General features: G+C 40.7%; 1 protein-coding gene across 1 annotated transcript in view; it reads right to left on the bottom strand.

The window, feature by feature from the left end:
- The window catches only part of ADAM12 (ADAM metallopeptidase domain 12), a 706,349-nt gene that overhangs the window by 188,616 nt on the left and 502,524 nt on the right, over window positions 1-15,209 (bottom strand). The window contains exon 12 of the mRNA XM_040361428.1: window positions 418-595. Within this exon, the coding sequence (XP_040217362.1) occupies window positions 418-595 (178 nt within the window). The remainder of the gene's footprint in view (window positions 1-417; window positions 596-15,209) is intronic.

Raw genomic sequence — 15,209 nt, 5'->3', positions numbered from 1 at the left:
ATTGTAGAGAAATGTTAATTACTGCAATACAATTTAATTACACCCATTAGATTTTAAACTACTAAAATTACTTTTAGTCGACTAAAATGTACTGAGATTTAGTTGACTAAATATGACTAAAACAGTTGCAGAAGACTAAAATGGGAGTAAAACGAAAATGCCATTTTAGTCCTAAGACAAAAACTAAATCGAAATTTGCTGCCAAAATTAACACTGGACAGGAGATGAAGGGAAGTCTCCCCAATGGGACACAGATGGTAAAAAAAAAGAACTGACATGATTTATAAATCTCCCTTAGGCTAAAATGAAAATAAAAAAGTTTTGCCTTTAGTTCTGCTTTAAACAGAATAGACCTGATAAAGTGGGTTGCCCGGTACAATGCCGCCAATTTATACACAGCTTGTTCTACTCGCTTACTTCTGGTTCTCCGCAATCACACTGTTCTCCTTCTTCAACGTATCCATTTCCACACTTCTGTTCTCCAAACGATTCTGTAACTTCAGGCATGTTGTAGAGACACATGCCCACTCCCTTTTCCAGGCTGCTGTCCAAGTCCTTCTTGCTGCAGCTGCTGAACACTGTGGGGAAAGGGTATCTGCAAAGGAGCACAGGCAAGACAAAAGCAAAAGCTCCGTCATTCAGATGTGTGCAAACAACATATCCTTTATTACATTTTTTTTTTTTACAAAGATCACCAAGCCAGCAGCCTGTTTCACTCCAGACCACCAATTTACCCCGGCCACTTGTGCTTCTGCAGAACAGGACAGAGAAGACATCACATAACGGGACGCTGTTGGCTTTCTGTAGGCGTTCAACTCTTTTCCCCTTGAAGGGGTATGTGTGGCTATTATTTTATTCCTTACACAAACACAATTTTTCGCTATTACAGTGCCAAAGCGTGCCTCTCTCATGATTATATTATGTCTGGATACAGACCAGCTGGCAAGCAAGATGCAGGCCTTGTTCTCTCCCCAAAGACAGTGAAAAGACTATATATTCATCACTGCTCGGCAGCGCAGCAATAACTCAACCACATGACAAGTCAAAGGCAAGCCGTTAATGAGTTCTTACTGTAGTCACCTGCAATTAGAGTGCACAGAGGCAAAATGTACATGAAATACTGCTGGAACGGAAAAGCTGCTTCTACGATGACTGCTCTGCTAGGCTGGGAGACTTTTAGTCACTCTCCGAGATAAATTATCATTAATTAATGAAGAAATTAGCTTGATAGAAATACAGATACAGTGTTTGTCAGTAAATAAGACCGTAGTGCTGGAGAAAGTCAAACACAGGGGAGAAGAAGTAATAAGGTTTTTAACAACTTAAATGGACTGACAGAGGAAACTGAAGCAGGGCTTCAATCATCGCCAGGTTTGACATAGAAGATACAAGAACTTATCTCATCCACACAGTGCAAACACTGTGTAAGATAGGACAAATACATATGATAGGGCTGCCAGCAATATCAATAAAGAAATCTCACTCATCTTAAAAGTGCGGTTTACCCGTATTACCCGCATTTACCTTCAAGCCTCCCCTTTCCTCTCTAGGTCATGTTCCAATATTTATTATTTACCTTGTTCTCATAGGAAGAAGCAAGTTATTATCGCCTGAAGCTTCACTAGATTTGTAAAATTCCTAAAGCGCAACTGCAAGGAGCTCAGTTTCTATTGATGTAGGCATGGCCCCAGAACTATATACTTAAATAAAAAATGAAGGTGCGCATACCCATGCACCAAAGCCACGGGGAAGGAAAAGGACATAACGTTTATTAAGATTTTAATAAATGGTAGGATTCTTGTATGTGTTATTTGATACTATTAGTATGGGGACCATTGGCACTCCATAAGTCTCCAATATAGACTATAAGGTTAGAAAATATATGTTTGAATCTCTCCTGTCCAAAATTGTGGCAACATCGAAAAAGAAGTTCAGAAAAAACAACAACATCTGATCAAAAAAGGTGATCACCCTACACTGGGGTAAAAAACTATTTCCTCCACATAACAAAGATAGTGCTCCACATAAGAGTACCTCTTGGCTTGTATTAATATAGCAGCATTTTTGCACAAATTGGACTCACCAGTCACTTCGGCCATAATTGCGACATCTACGCCGCTAATTGGTTAGCCCCAAAAAATATTTAAATGCTGAAAGGGAGATGCAAATAGACAAACAGTGGAGTATAAGAACTGTTGAGGTGGTTAATGTATAGCAGATTTCTCACATCTAACAGCTTTTAAATGAGGGAGGTAGTGTGGCTCACACAAGGCAGACAAGCTTGGATTATCTTGGGCAAAACAAGGATAGGACAAGTTTTCCCAAATGATCCTTTCTTGACTTAGCTTTCCTAAGCTTCTCCTCAAAGAATAGCTGACCAAGATTCTTTAGGGCCAGTTCACACCAGACGCAGTTCCGTGTGCTTTTTTTCTGCACAAAATGCATGCACAGTGTTTTCTATGTATTCCAATGGCTCTAGTTGGCTCTAGTTCACACCATGCAGTCAGTTTCCGGCCAGTTTCTGCACTGGAAACTGACCGCATGGTGTGAACTAGAGCCAACTAGAGCCATTGGAATACATGGAAAACACTGTGCATGCATTTTTAGTGCAGTAAAAATGCACACGAAACTGTACGGAACTGCGTCTGGTGTGAACTAGCCCTTAAAAAGTCCCCACAGAAGTGAGACTATTGACAGATTCAGCTAAAAGTCTGGAAAAATAGAAAGAAACTGCGCTAAAAAAATACCAAAAAAATAAGAAAAGGGGGGGGGGGAAGAGAACAGTCTAATTCCTCCAGGTGCTGCGATTATCATGTAAACAATAACTACAAGAAATAAACATAAGAAAAATATAAATCGCGCTACCTCAACCACCCTTCTTGCCAGACACAAGCGTATGCAAGTGGGTGATCTATAGTGATATAAGTGAAAGGCTGGCTGCTATGTCAGGAACGACCTATATTGGCCACTAGGGTGCAGCATGCAGCCACCTCAAAGTCCCACACTAGTGATGGTGATGGTGATTTACAAATGAAAACCAAAAACAGACGAAAAACACTTGGATCAAAAAGACATTAGCTAAATTTAAACTTTGGCTATAAATGAGTTAATAGTCCAAAATATTAACAGCAGAAAGTTCATTAGATAGCAGGTAGTATGTCAAACACCCGTGCATCTGTGCCACATTACAGATTGATTATAAACGTGTCCAAAGGAAAACGTGATATCTCCACCAGACTTATAGATTGGCCTCTTACAAAATTTCCACGATCCCTTATTACAGGGGATCAGAAACAGCATATAATAGGTCCCAATCTTGCAGTTTCAGATATGCAGTCCTGTTGGATCTCGTTCTTCAAGAAATTTCAGCAGTATCAATGCCCACCATGAAAAAAACAGTGACAGCTCCACATAGTGCATTAAATGTGTAGAAATGTATTTAAAAAGTTAAAAATGCACTTACAGTTATGCAGTTTAAAATTTGCTTTGAATCTAATGTGCCGGCCGGTACACAAAACTCTCAGGCACCCTGTCCACTGGGGGAACGTCAGGAGCTTCTTGGGTGACGACAGCGCGCCGCTCGCCCTACGTTCGTTTCGTAAAAAACGTACTTCTTCCAGGGGGATTTCTACACATTTAATGCACTATGTGGAGCTGTCACTGTTTTTTACATGGTGGGCATTGATACTGCTGATATTTCTTAAAGAACGAGATCCAACAGGACTGCATATCTGAAACTGCGAGATTGGGACCTATTATATGCCGTTTCTGATCCCCCTGTAATAAGGGATCGCGGGAATTTGGCAAAAGGCCAATCTATAAGTCTGGTGGAGGAGATATCACGTTTTTCTTTGGACACGTTTATAATCAATCTGTAATGTGGCACAGATGCACAGGTGTTTGACATATTACCTGCTATCTAATGGACTTTCTGCTGTTAATATTTTGGACTATTAACTCATTCATAGCCAAAGTTTATATTTAGCTAATGTCTTTTTGATCCAAGTGTTTTTCGTCTGTTTTTGGTTTTCATTTGTAAATCACCATCACTGGTGTGGGATTTTGAGGTGGCTGCATGCTGCACCCTAGTGACCAAAATAGGTCGCTCCTGACATAGCAGTCAGCCTTTCACTTATATCACTATAGATCACCCACTTGCATACGCTTGTGTCTGGCAAGAAGGGTGGTTGAGGTAGCGCGTTTTATATTTTTCAGCTAAAACTCGAATTGTGTGACAATCTAGGGTCACCTTTTTTGATTTTTTTTTTACCCATCCCTGTGCAGGGAAATCATAAGTGAATGGATTGTATTCAGAGTAATGTAGACCAAGTACATAAATGGGTAAATAGCTTTCATTATATGTTGGAACTACTTGCCAAGACTTGGATAGATTGTGTGTATGCTCCAGCTAGAAGCCAAAGCTTTACTCTCCAAAGCTGTCTTATGATTGCTGTATCTTGACGAATTACTGAGAATGCTGCATTTACGAATATTGAAAAGCCCCCACAATTCACAATTGTGGCTTATATTGATAGTGTGGACAACAGGAAAATGCATCAGGTGCAAATTTAGCACACCCCTCTGATTTTAACACTGTCTGTAAGCATTCTCATCTTTCCTCCTGAAAGGATTTAGTTGGCTTTCAGACTGGCTGGGCACTAGTCACAGACTTCTGAACAACTGAAACTTTAGGCTCCAATATGACCCTCTACGGTAGGTCACGGGCTAGATCCATGCACATGTCAATTGTAAATCATCCACATTATAAGAGAGTCAAATACCTGATATCATCTAACTATCGTATATGTAACCAAAGGTATTCCATGTGTCTGTGAAATAATATTCTACTAGTGTTTAAGGGAAAAAAATAATCTATGCCACAGCTTTTATGGGATTAAAAAAGTTATTAAAAGTGGAACTAACCCCTTCTATCCATTATAGTCAAGGAAGCTGCCATCTTATCCTTTGTTGGATCTGCAGTTTCTATGGCACTTCATATGTGATCAATCACGACACCATCCATTTTCTGGTCTGATAGTTCAGTTGAGAGCACAAAGAACTTGTGAATTATCATTTACGGCATGCCTTAAATGTAACAGTTCTGGGAAACCTTTAAACTGATGGTTTAGTTGTGCTTCAAAGGTAAAAAAATAAATAAAAAATCTGCTAAAATGTATGCCTTTTATAACTCAACAAACTTTGTTTGTTGCAACTTTTATCCCAGCTGAATAAGAAAAGCTATCCTTCCCACACCTCTATTATATGCATTCTGCATGATAAACGTAGAAATGAAAGATGTGTATTGTTCTTAGCTATTTATTTGCTAAAACACCCACACTGCAACAAATCCTGCTCCTGCCAGAAGCAATGAATCATGCTGTATGTGAAATGCTTATCCCAACATTCTGAAGAGAATTAAGAGCTTCAAAAAAGAATAAGTTTATACAAGTTGTACCTCTTACACAGAGCCGCTACATCAAATGAGATGTGTGGGCTTTCATTTTTGCTCGACTCTGAAATTTCCTTTTTCTTCTGGGTTTATCGTCCAGAAAGGCAAAGCTGTGTTAATGACCAACATAGCAAACTGTATGATCTTGGGCTACTTACATTCACATTTTGGATCCCAGTAACTAATGTCTTTGATTTCATATTCCACAATCATTTATAAAATGGATGAAAAAAAAAGTGATTGGCTTTTGCCCAGAAGCTTCTGAAGTTTTAAAAGAAAATAATGCTGCTCGATTTAAAGAGAGCGTTCAATAGACTTTAAACTGAATCTACATGTGTATAAGGGTAATAGCCAACCATTGTGTATCCTATAGGTATGGGCAGAGAAAATATAATCTCTAAAATTCATACCAATATCTAGGCAATTGTAACTGGAAAAACAATTGAATGTATTAATGTTGTGGTGTTGGCAGAAATTGTGGTAGACTACTAAATTTAGTTTTGGTCATTTTTGCAATTGGAAGTTGCTTGGAATTGCATGAAAATTGCAGTGTGTATAGCAGCGTTTCTCACCGTTTTTTCTACCCAAGGAGTAACCCTTGAATTCCTTTTTAAGATGCCAAAAAAACTCCAGTTAAATGAATATGCCTACAGCTCATTTTTATTATAAGTAGGTTGTAGAGAGTTTTAAATAGAAGAAAGAGGTCTGTATACCACCATCTCAACTATCTTCAGTAATAATAATGAAAAAATAAATAATTGTAGTGTCCTCCCAAATTGGTGGTTGGTACAGGCAGATCAGTCTGACACTGCTTTCTCCAGAAGAAACTCCTGAAACCTCTAGGACAGTGGTTCTCAACCTTCTTGTGCCGTGACCCCTTGATAAAATTTCCCAAGTTTTGGGACCCCTAACAGTAAAATTATTTTCGTAGCATAGGTTGTCAGCATCCAAAGGCAAGACAAGTAATTTACAACCCACAGACATTTAGCGCTCCCTTAGTCCCTTCCACTCGTACAGTATTAAAACCCCTTATGATACATTTTGGGATGTACCACTTTATTTTCGATCTTCTTTCTTTCCCTTGTATCTCTCTCTATCCTAATGTCTTGTTTTTTTCCCCCCATCCCTCTCTAGCCATTTTTCTTATTCTTTCTCACCCTTTTTCTTTGTTCCTCCCCCTCTTTTCCTCTCCTGTCCACGTATTCTCTATTTTTATTCCTTCTTTCTCCTTGGTGGGGGGAATGGGATGAGTGGCAGTGCTGGGGGGAGTTCTGATCAGCCAACTTAGGTGCTCTTGATCAAGGTCATCTGCTGATCTGGGAACTGTAGTGTAAACTTTTAATAACAACTATAATCACAGGTAGTGTTACTCACTGTACCTCTGACTTTGTGGTGTCTCGTAGCAGTGACATCTTTCCTGAAATCAGGTGATGGGGTCTCCTCCAGCCCCTCCAACTTCACATTCCTCACCAGTCAGCTGAGCTCTAGTCTCTGCCCCCAGCCATGCCGTGAACTGAATGGGCATCTGCAAAGAGGCTTAGTTGCCGGCTGTGGGCTCCAGGAACAGCCCAGCTGGGCGGCCTCAAAAAGTCTGGGAGAGCGGTGCAGGCTTCAGGAACAGGCCAGGATTCGGTGACCCCTGGCAAATCATCATTCGACCCAGAGGGGGTCCTGACCCCCAGGTTGAGAAACACTGCTCTAGGAGAACCCTGGTTGAGAAATGCTGACCTGGACTAGTATTACCATTCAGAGGCTATTCTCACCTTTCATAACAGCTTACATCCATATCCAGGGTGTAACATGTAACTAAACGAGCAGCGACACACCAACCAAGCCCCTGTTGCGACAGCAGGCCAGGGGTCTTCTCCCCGCTGTCACAAAGTAAAAACCCACCCTTATACGGGGCTCGGCTCACATAACTCATTTACAGAGTTCTGTAAATGGGAGAAGTATAACTGTGGCTTGTAGTTCTCAGTGAATAACCAGAGCACTGATGAGCGCTCTAGGTAGTTCATTGATTCTTTAATCAATAATTTTCAATTAATATTAGTTTTCAGTAACTGCCTGCCCGTACTAGGTACATTCAGACAGTCTGCAGTAGCCTTGCTATACACCCGCGATCTGCTGGGACTCCAGAAAACTAGTGTTTATATGGAAACTGTCCCCTTAAAAGCCTCTCTTTGTGAAAGCTGTTATTGACCCACAGGGACCCAACAGTCCCTGAGATGCAGAAAGGTTCAAACCTAGCATCTTTGTGTTCCCCTGGAGATGCCAATTTCCATTTCAGCCACTAGATGGTGCAAGCAAAGACCGGAGCGCTGGATGCTTTGTGTATTTTTTACACGTTTCTTCATTATTTACCTAGGCATGGAAATCAGGAAGTAACTGAAAAAATTTAAAAAAATAAAAAGTTTAAAACAAGGAAATGGGATATATTTTCCTATCTATTTACCAATGCTAGCTGCATAAGGGTTACAAATGGTCACGACGACTGAACAAATGAATTTCAGTTTAACCACTTGCCGTAGTACGGCACAGGTCGGCTATCCTGCACGAAATTGCGGTAGCTGTGCGGCGGCTAACGCAGGCGGGCCCGCGCGCTTTTTGCTCCCACGGAAAGCTGTGGGATCGTACCTGCGGGACGGGCAGACTTGATATCCACCGGCGACCTGCGATCACCTAGTACAGAGGCAGAATGGGGATTTGCCTATGTAAACAAACAAAGTGTCATCTGGGGTCAGATTTGTCCACCGTAATGTCGCAGTCCCGCTAAAAATCTCAGATCGCCGCCATTAAAAGTAAAAAACAATAAAAAAAAAATAGAACATCCCTAAATCTATCCCATAGTTTGTAGACGTGATGACTTTTGTGCAAACCAATCAATATATGCTTACTGAAATTTTATATATATCGGCCTAAACTGATGAATAAATGTTATATATTTTGTTTGGACATTTATTATTCAAAATTATAGCTCTTTGTTTATATCGCAAAAAATAAAAACCGCAGAGGTGATCAAATACCACCAAAAGAAAGCTCTATTTGTGGAAAAAAAGAAGGTCAATTTTGTTTGGGTACAACGTCGCACAACTGCACAATTTTCAGTTAAAGTGACGCAGTGCCATATCGCAAAAAATGGCCCGGTCATTAAATGGGCAAATCCTTCTGGGAATGAAGATGTTAAAGGACTTTTAATGTCAGAAGTTTTTTTTTTATCTTTGTGCATCCTATGCATAAAGATAAAAAGCCTTCTGTGTGCAGCAGCCACCCCAGCACCCCAGCACCCTCTAATACTTACCTCTATCCAACGTTGTCCACGAGTGTCTCGGCCGCCCTCCTATTGGCTGAGACACAGCAACAGCGCCATTGGCGCCATTAAAGGCAGTCATCCAATCAGGAGAAAGAAGGGGGGGTGCAGCTCCGTGTCTGAATGCAAATCTATTGCACAGAGGAGGGTTTGTTATTTTTATTGAAAAATAAAAATTACAATCACTTTGTCTTAATTTACTAAAATTCAGGGGCTTGTTTACACCAAAATCCCCATGTTCACTGCGTGTTATTTCATGTGCATTTACAAATGTTTACAATGTGTTTTCGTTGTAATTACATGTGTTTGCATAAGCTCATGGTACATTTTCCATGCGCTCCGGTGTGGAAAATGCAGCATGCTGAACTTTTTTAAAACACACGTGAAAGCACAGCAATGGGGTAAACTAGGCTCACTGAAATACATTTGTCTTGCATATGCATTTTTACTACATCAGATGTAAGCAAGCCTTTAAAATTCAAGTAACATTTTCATGCAGAAACCCTAACTATTGGTGTTTGTGACCCAACAAAAAATCAGGAGTGTAAACAACTACAGGACTCTAAAGGCTCGTACACACGATAGGTTAAACCGATGAAAACGGTCTGATGGACCGTTTTCATCGGTCCAAACCGATCGTGTGTGGGCGCCATAGGTTATTTAACCTTCGGTTAAAAAAAAGCAAACTTGCTTTAAAATTTTACCTATGGATGGTAACCGATAGGTCAAAACCGATCGTTAGTATGCCAAACCATCGGTTAAAAACCTGCGCATTCTCAGAATCAAGTCGACGCATGCTTGGAAGCATTGAACTTCGTTTTTTCAGCACGCCGTTGTGTTTTACGCCACCGCGTTCTGACACAATCGTTTTTTTAACTGATGGTGTGTAGGCACGACGGACCATCAGTCAGAATATAGAACAGTACCCCTTCAAGAAGAGTGGGCAAAATCGGACTTTGAGGCTCGTGGAAGTATAAAAAATATATATTTTATTACATAAATTTACAAAATGTACACTAACAATGGTATAATGGAATGCAACTGATAACAATCACAATACGAGCAAATACATGTGTATTTGCTCGTATTGTGATTGTTATCAGTTGCATTCCATTATACCATTGTTAGTGTACATTTTGTAAATTTATGTAATAAAATATATATTTTTTATACTTCCACGAGCCTCAAAGTCCGATTTTGCCCACTCTTCTTGAAGGGGTACTGTTCTATATTCTTATCATTACGGATGCGGCCAATGTGAGTGCTTTCCTTGTGTATCTTGTCCTCCCTCCCTCTCCCTCTTTCCTTTGTCTTTTCCTTTCTGATCATCCCTAGTTTTGTGTTTTTCCTTCCCTTCCCATCCCCCTCCTTCTTTTGTTTTCAAGGACCATCAGTCAGCTTCTTTGGTTAACCTAGGACAACGGTCCTTCAGACCGTTTTCATCGGATGGACTGATCGTGTGTACGAGGCTTTATGTGATACCATTACACTATAATACTGTTGGTATTATTTGAGGTCAAGCTGTTGACAGGGCAAAAACTGTCCGACTTTAGATGACGGCGGGTTCCTGGGCCTGAAGCTGAAATCTAAGATACCGCTGCAAAAATAAATCTTTCATAACGAAGCCTGCATCTTTTCTTAAAAAAGAAATAAAAAAAAGAAATATTCAGAATCTTGCATAAATCCAATTGTAAATAGTTTTGTATAAAGCCAATGGTTAGAAATGCTGACATAGCTCCATTAGACACAGTGACACTTCAGCATCTTCGATGACCGCTAGATAACACTTAATTAGGTCACATTTTACAAGCAATACAAGAATGACCTTCAGCTTGCTGCTCCCTCTGGTAAGAAAGGTTATACTCATTCTGAATGTTCAGTCAAGCCCAGCTATTGATTGTAGGATAGGAAAGACAGATTTGTGTCTATTGGAGGCCGAGTTGCCCCCGATGTCACCTAGTTCTGTAGGCACTAAGCTGTCAGTCATTAGAATTGGCATGATCCAGAGAATGGAAAACTGAAATGATGTATGTGTGGATGATAAAATGTGGGCTGCCGCTAAGAGACCGTGCAGAACAAATAACATATGTATACTGTTACAAGTGAAATCATTGTTTGCCTTACAATGCCTCCTCCGCAAATTGCTAGAGTTCATAAACCGGACCCATGGGGTGCCAGAAAAAAAACACAAACAAAGGCTTAACTGATGTCTGCAGTTACGTATTTTAGTAATAGGAACCTCAAGATGCTTACTATTGTGTTTTCCATGCAGTAATCGCTGTTTCCTCAATGTGTTGTGCTTTATACCAGTGGTGGTGTGTCCATAAAGGGCGCAGGAGCGCCGCCCCCCTCTCCTGTCACTCTCTAATTACCATAGATTCACACATTGTATGAATCTATCTATGGTCACTGCTGACACCCCCTATTTAGGTGTCTGGTCCATTTTCGAGCATCGGGCACCTGAATTACAGCGGTGGGGGTGTTTTTTTAATGCACCTGATTAGAGCCATAGGCTCTAATAGGCGCCCAAAAATGGGAGAAACGTACGTTTGCTTCTCACTCAGCTGTATGTTAGGAAAGCAAAGGAATTTGCTTTCCTAACATTGAACCGCCTCTCAGCCAATCAGGTGCACCGGGTTTGTGTTACCTGTCACCTGATTGGCTGAAGTGACAGGCACTGTGATTGGACGCCTATCAGGCATCCAATCACAGCAGAGGACAAGAGGAGGAGCAGGCGGGAGAAGACATCAGGGTCAGGGAAGATGGAGGACACCGGACACCGCTCGCCGCCTGCCGCAGTCACCCGCTGCCCACCTAAGACCAGGTAAGTGCCAGGCAGATGACGGGGGGCACAGTGGCAGCAAAGGGGGCACAGTGGCTGTGTTTGATGGGCACAGTGGCTGCAATTGATGTTTTTTTTTCTGAATTTTTTAGTTTGTTTGCGCCCCCCCAAAAAAATTTGAGCACAAGCCGCCACTGATGTATACAGTACAGGAGTTAAACAAAAACCTCCTTCTACATAACAAGCCCTGCAAGTGGACCTGTCATGGACAGTAGAGTCAAACACACATCATGAGAAAACACTTTTATAAGCTCCTGCCTATGTTTACGTCTCTTACTGATGTGTAAATCTGGTCTTCGGGCACTTTTGAAATCCACCATAACCAACCAACTAGACCTCTGAAGGTATGTTTTGGTATCTAGCACCAAGCCGTCAGCAGCAGATCCTTTAAGTCCTGTAAGTTGCGAGCTGGGGCATCGATGGATCTGCTGCTGACTGGACTGAATTGGGATCTGGAGAAGTCAACATCTCAAACGTGTTGTGTTCCCGAAATCATTTTTACATTTTTAAGACAATTGCTTGGTGGTCCTGTTTTGATGCACACAGTCCCATTATTAGGTCTTTTGGTTTAATAATATATTTGCCATTTTTTTCCCCCATGAAAGTGGAGTTACCCTTTAAATGTTCTCCCTGGTGGCCCCCAATGGAGTGAGCAGAGTTTTTTTGCTTGTCTTTGCTCCAAAAACCTTTTTGGATAGGGTGTGAGGTGGTTAACATGTACCTGATTGATGAGACACTTTAAATTGCCATGTGTTTCATTAAGCTGGTCGCTTTATTTATGGTTCTCTATGGTTTTGATCTGAACTTGTCTATTAACTGGCGTGCAATAGGACAATCGATCGCTCGTCACTTTGCTGCCCCCCCGCCATCCTCAGTGAGGGAACCAGGAAGTGAAGCACTCCGGCTTCACTGCCCGGTTCCCTACGGCGCATGTGCGAGTCACGCTACACCTGGCGATTGGCTCCCGCTGTGTTCTGGGAGCCGAGTGTCCCCAGAACACAACGGGGGGGGGGGGGGGCAGGAGGTGAAGTCATGCCCGCAGTTTACCCGAGACTGTGTGGCCGGAAGTGGGTGCAAATACCTGTCTTTAGACAGGTATCTGCACCCCCCCTCCCCCCTGAAAGGTGTCAAATGTGACACCGGAGGGGGGGAGGGTTCTGATCAGCGGGAGTTCCACTTTAGGGTGGAGCTCCGCTTTAAGTAAGAGCAGTCCCAAACATGGGGCTGATCATCAGATTTGCAACATCTTCTTCCATCACTTTTAAATGTGAGTTGCTTGTACACAAATCTTGTGATTAAATTGTTCTTACTTATACACTCAGAGGCGCCTCTTCCCTTTGTTTTCTTCTGCAGATCTTGGGACATGGTTTCTGTTCCCCCCTGATGGAAGCCCTGCGTGTCAGATTCCCCTGTTGCCATTCTCCCTTGACCCCTGGACATTTTTTATATAGACTTTTAATGGACTATATACTATATACTGCATGGATTCTTTATTTTATCAATCTTGCTGTGTTTTAACCCATGTGCATCTAGATCCATGTTACTAAACACTGTGGGATAGTTATTGATCCAGTTTTTTGCGCATTTATTTGCATAATATACTACTTATATTCTTGTCTGTTCCTCTCAAAAAGTTAAAGAATGTTAAACCCTTGTTAAAAAAAAAAAAAAAAACTTGAAGACAATGGCATAATGTGCTAGTGTGCATTGCATACTAGCACATTATGAAATACTCACCTTAGAACGAAGCGTCCACAGCAGTTCCCGGTCACCGCTAAGGGGCTGACAAGTTCCCCCCGTGTTTCTCCCAGGTTCGCAGGCTCCGGCGCTCTGAGTGGCCAGAGCCGCGATGACGTTGGTCCTTCAGAGCGCATGCGCCGCTGACGTCAGCGACTGCATTAAGGGTAAATATCTTCTATATGGTGTACATTTAGATTTTAATTTTACCTTCAGGTAAGCCTTATTATAGGCTTACATGTAGGTAAAAATCACAAAGTGTGGTATACAACCACTTTTAAAAAATAAATAAAAAAAGAAGTGCAACCAATCTTTAAAAAAAAAAAAAAAAAGTTAAGAGACACTATTTCAGACATTTTAGACATTTCTTACATCAATTGTTCTAAAATATCACGTATACCCTGGCTCTGTTTTGTTTTCAAAATACATTTCTAGCCGATGGAGCAGTGCCGTTATTTCTCATATCACTGAATAAGCTTGCACACAGGTAAGTAGTTCATCTTGGGGGCAAGCAAAAAAAAAGTGGCTACATTCATATACACAAGAGGGATGCGGAGAAGGAACGTAGCCACCCTAAAACAGAAGTCTTATGCCTCATACACACAATCGGAATCTCCGATGGAAAAAGTCAGACTGACTTTTTCCATCGGAAATTCCGACCGTGTGTATGCCCATCTGAGTTTTTCCATCGGAAATTCAGAGGAATTCCATCAGAGTTTAATTCCACTGCGTTCTCTTTTCTTCCGATGGAATTCCGTCGGAATTCCAATGTGAGTTTGGTCGGGCAAAAGCCGTGTGGACTGGGCATAAGAATAGCAGAAACTCTTGAATTTATTTAATAAAAAAAAATTGAGTTTAGTTGTGACTTTAACTTAGTTTCCCTTTAAATGGCATTGGAGTTTGTGAGGTTTGTTTACCTCATCTATTTTTTTTAATTGCGCTGTACATGATTAGGCATTAAAAGTGAACACAGATTCACTTAGCTAAATGATTAATGTACTGATTATTAAATCAATCCCTGCGTGTTTGTATGAGGGTGTAAGAACATTATAATATATAAACTCCCCTACAGAAAGGACTTATTTTATCTCTATATACTCTGTAAAATCGTGTAGGTAGTATATAGTGCTATATAAATGAATATAATCTATACCAAGTTAGCTACAGAACACTTCTAATGTAAAATCGGTTTTATTTTGACAGCCAACTACAAAATGACCAGCTCAATAATGGTGCATGCTATGCAAATTAATTTATTTGGGATCATGAAGCATTAAATTCACTTTTGCCATAATATAATAAAGCAGTTGTGTAAAACACATAAGGTAACGTTGTGGTATTATTATACCATTCATCACTTTAAAAAAATAATGATTAACTAAATAACCAGAAAAAATGAGACAACATAAATGATAATATTGATCGTTATAGAAATTACGGATGAAGCGGCCCTCAGACAATCAATTTTCGAATGCAACTAAACTCTGCCTGTTAATTAAACAGGTCAATCTTATCACTTCATCTCCTTTACTATGTTTACCCAATTATCTAATAATGTCATGTTCAGAAAGATAACCAATTAAATGTAGATGTCTGTTTGTGGCTCAGTGTAGGAGGTATACAGACGCAACTGTGTAGTCGCTCTTGAGCGAAGAACGAGTAGGAACTATTGATCAATTGATGCTTTCTAGGTGAAGTGCCCTACATTAATGTGATTTAAAAAAAATATAGCCTTATTGTGTCTAAAAGGAGAATCGTTGTCTTCTTTTCAGCAACCATTTTTTTTAATTATATTTTTTCTAAACGCAAAATCTTTAAATTTTACTTCTTTGACGTGGCAGATTTTCATCATCATACTTCATGCACAGATATGT

This window comes from Rana temporaria, chromosome 8, assembly GCF_905171775.1.
Source record: "Rana temporaria chromosome 8, aRanTem1.1, whole genome shotgun sequence".
NCBI classification, from domain to species: domain Eukaryota; kingdom Metazoa; phylum Chordata; class Amphibia; order Anura; family Ranidae; genus Rana; species Rana temporaria.
Note: the sequence above shows the minus strand (reverse complement) of the source record. Positions and strands in the feature narration are given on the sequence as shown.